Source organism: Penaeus monodon, chromosome 31 (genome assembly GCF_015228065.2).
Source record: "Penaeus monodon isolate SGIC_2016 chromosome 31, NSTDA_Pmon_1, whole genome shotgun sequence".
NCBI classification, from domain to species: Eukaryota; Metazoa; Arthropoda; class Malacostraca; order Decapoda; family Penaeidae; genus Penaeus; species Penaeus monodon.
In genome coordinates this window covers 28472851-28475193 of record NC_051416.1, presented here as the reverse complement: position 1 = coordinate 28475193, position 2343 = coordinate 28472851, and the positions used below count along the sequence as shown (strand labels likewise).

Here is a 2343-nt window from a genome sequence, read left to right as displayed (position 1 = left end):
GTAGAACCTTCACTTACAGTTTTCTTGGCATCTTCATCTGAATGTCTGTCACTGAACTAGTTGAATAGTCAGATTTGTATTGTTTTGAATTTTTGTGTTACTTTATCAGTACTGTACATTTTCTGTATTTCCACACTAGAAGACTAGTTTTGAAATAAATTGTTGATTTCACTTTAAGATTGTAAGTACCAGAAAACAGTTCCAGGCAAGAGGGTATTCTTCAATGGGATCAGATTAAATATGTATATTGTATTATCAAAACAACTAATAATGCTTAAACTCCAGCATTATTTTACAGAACTTTCACCCACATTTTGCATCAGTAAAGGTAAATGGCTTTAATAATAATTTTTGTGTCTTGTTTCAGGTGGAGGAGACAGCGGATGTCAAAGTCCCTGTTCTCGGAGGGTTAACCGTTGTCAGTGATGAAACCACAAAAGATGACTACAACACATACAAGCGCCTCCTTCAGAATTTGGAGTACTTGCGCGTTCAGGAAGATTACATTAAAGATGAACTTCATAACCTTGAAGAAGGAGTACAGACATGCTCAGGAAGAGGTAAATTAGATTCTTATTTGGTTGAACTAGAGTGAAGACACATTTAATCTTCATACAAAACTTTGCCTGTATACAAGAGCAGCCGAGCATATTTACTCCATAAGTTGCATCAAAAGTACAGAAGGTATAGAGGTAGTGAGATCTTTCATTATAAAACAAAAATCATTCTTAATTAATGTGTTTTTCCATGTTGCATAGAAAAAATTGCCAGTATTACTATCTTTGTTAAATGTTACTATGTTAAAGTTGTTGCTGTATAAGTATACAATACTTTTTTACTTTTATGTTGGAAGACATTGTGTTCTGTAAGGGAAGATGCTAAAGTTCTTTTTTCCCTTTCAGGTTAAACGGATTCAGAGCGTCCCCTTGGTCATTGGCCAGTTCCTAGAGGCAGTTGACCAGAATACTGGAATTGTGGGATCAACTACAGGATCAAACTACTATGTCCGCATTCTGTCCACTATAGATCGTGAACTGCTTAAACCCTCTGCTTCTGTGGCTCTTCACAAGCACAGTAATGCCCTTGTGGATGTGCTACCCCCTGAAGCTGATTCCTCAATTTCCATGTTGCAAGCGGATGAAAAGCCAGATGTCTCATACTCCGACATTGGAGGCTTAGACATGCAGAAACAGGAGATTAGGGAGGCTGTTGAATTGCCTCTGACTCACTTTGATTTGTACAAGCAGATTGGTATTGACCCACCCAGAGGTGTGCTTATGTTTGGACCACCAGGATGTGGTAAGACCATGCTTGCAAAGGCTGTGGCACATCACACAACAGCTTCTTTCATCCGCGTTGTGGGCTCAGAGTTTGTGCAGAAATACTTAGGCGAAGGGCCCCGTATGGTAAGAGATGTTTTCCGATTAGCCAGAGAAAATGCTCCAGCTATTATTTTCATTGATGAAATTGATGCTATTGCAACAAAACGATTTGATGCACAGACTGGTGCTGATCGTGAGGTTCAGCGTATTCTTCTAGAGCTGCTCAATCAGATGGATGGCTTTGACCAGACTACAAATGTTAAAGTAAGTTATTTTATTTGATTTATAGATGTTTCTGTCTATATATTTTACTAGTTCCCAAAAGTTCTTTGTTGTGAATTTTAGCTGTAACAACTTCCTTCAGTATACAGCATAGGTATAGCCTATAAAGCAATAAATAGATTATAAAGATTAAAGTAATGAAATCTTGAAAAGTGGAATCTTGTCTCCCTGTTTGGGTACAATAGATTGATTATCCTTTTCAAAGACTATCCATTCAAGTCAGTTCAAAGTGATAATTGTAAAAAAAAAAATATTAATAAAAAATAAAGGAATTAAAGATATGTTGCTGTTTTTCTGTTATTTATTATGAACAGCATTGTAATATTTCTTTCCCTTAAACAGGTTATTATGGCCACTAACCGTGCAGACACCCTAGATCCTGCCCTCCTTCGCCCTGGACGTCTTGACAGAAAGATTGAGTTCCCATTGCCCGACCGTAGACAGAAGCGACTCATCTTCTCCACTATTACTGGTCGCATGAATTTAAGCGAGGATGTGGACCTTGAAGATTATGTTGCTCGTCCCGATCGTATCTCTGGTGCTGACATAAATGCTATTTGCCAAGAGGCTGGTATGCATGCTGTACGAGAGAACAGATACATTGTCTTGGCCAAGGACTTTGAAAAGGCTTATAAAAACAATGTTAAAAAGGATGAGTCAGACCATGAGTTCTATAAATAAGTTAGGTATTACAGCACTTAACAGATGACAATACTAATATCTTACAGCACATTAGATC

The 2343-nt window shown here is 37.6% G+C and overlaps 1 protein-coding gene across 1 annotated transcript in view; it reads left to right on the top strand.

Annotated features, from left to right (window-relative positions):
* The window catches only part of LOC119593152 (26S proteasome regulatory subunit 6B-like), a 7612-nt gene extending 5270 nt beyond the window's left edge, over positions 1 to 2342 (top strand). Inside the window, 4 exon segments of the mRNA XM_037942116.1 lie at positions 368 to 526; positions 528 to 560; positions 903 to 1586; positions 1947 to 2342. Coding sequence (XP_037798044.1) covers positions 368 to 526; positions 528 to 560; positions 903 to 1586; positions 1947 to 2285 — 1215 coding nt within the window. The 3' untranslated portion in view covers positions 2286 to 2342.
* Position 2343: the final 1 nt, after the last annotated feature.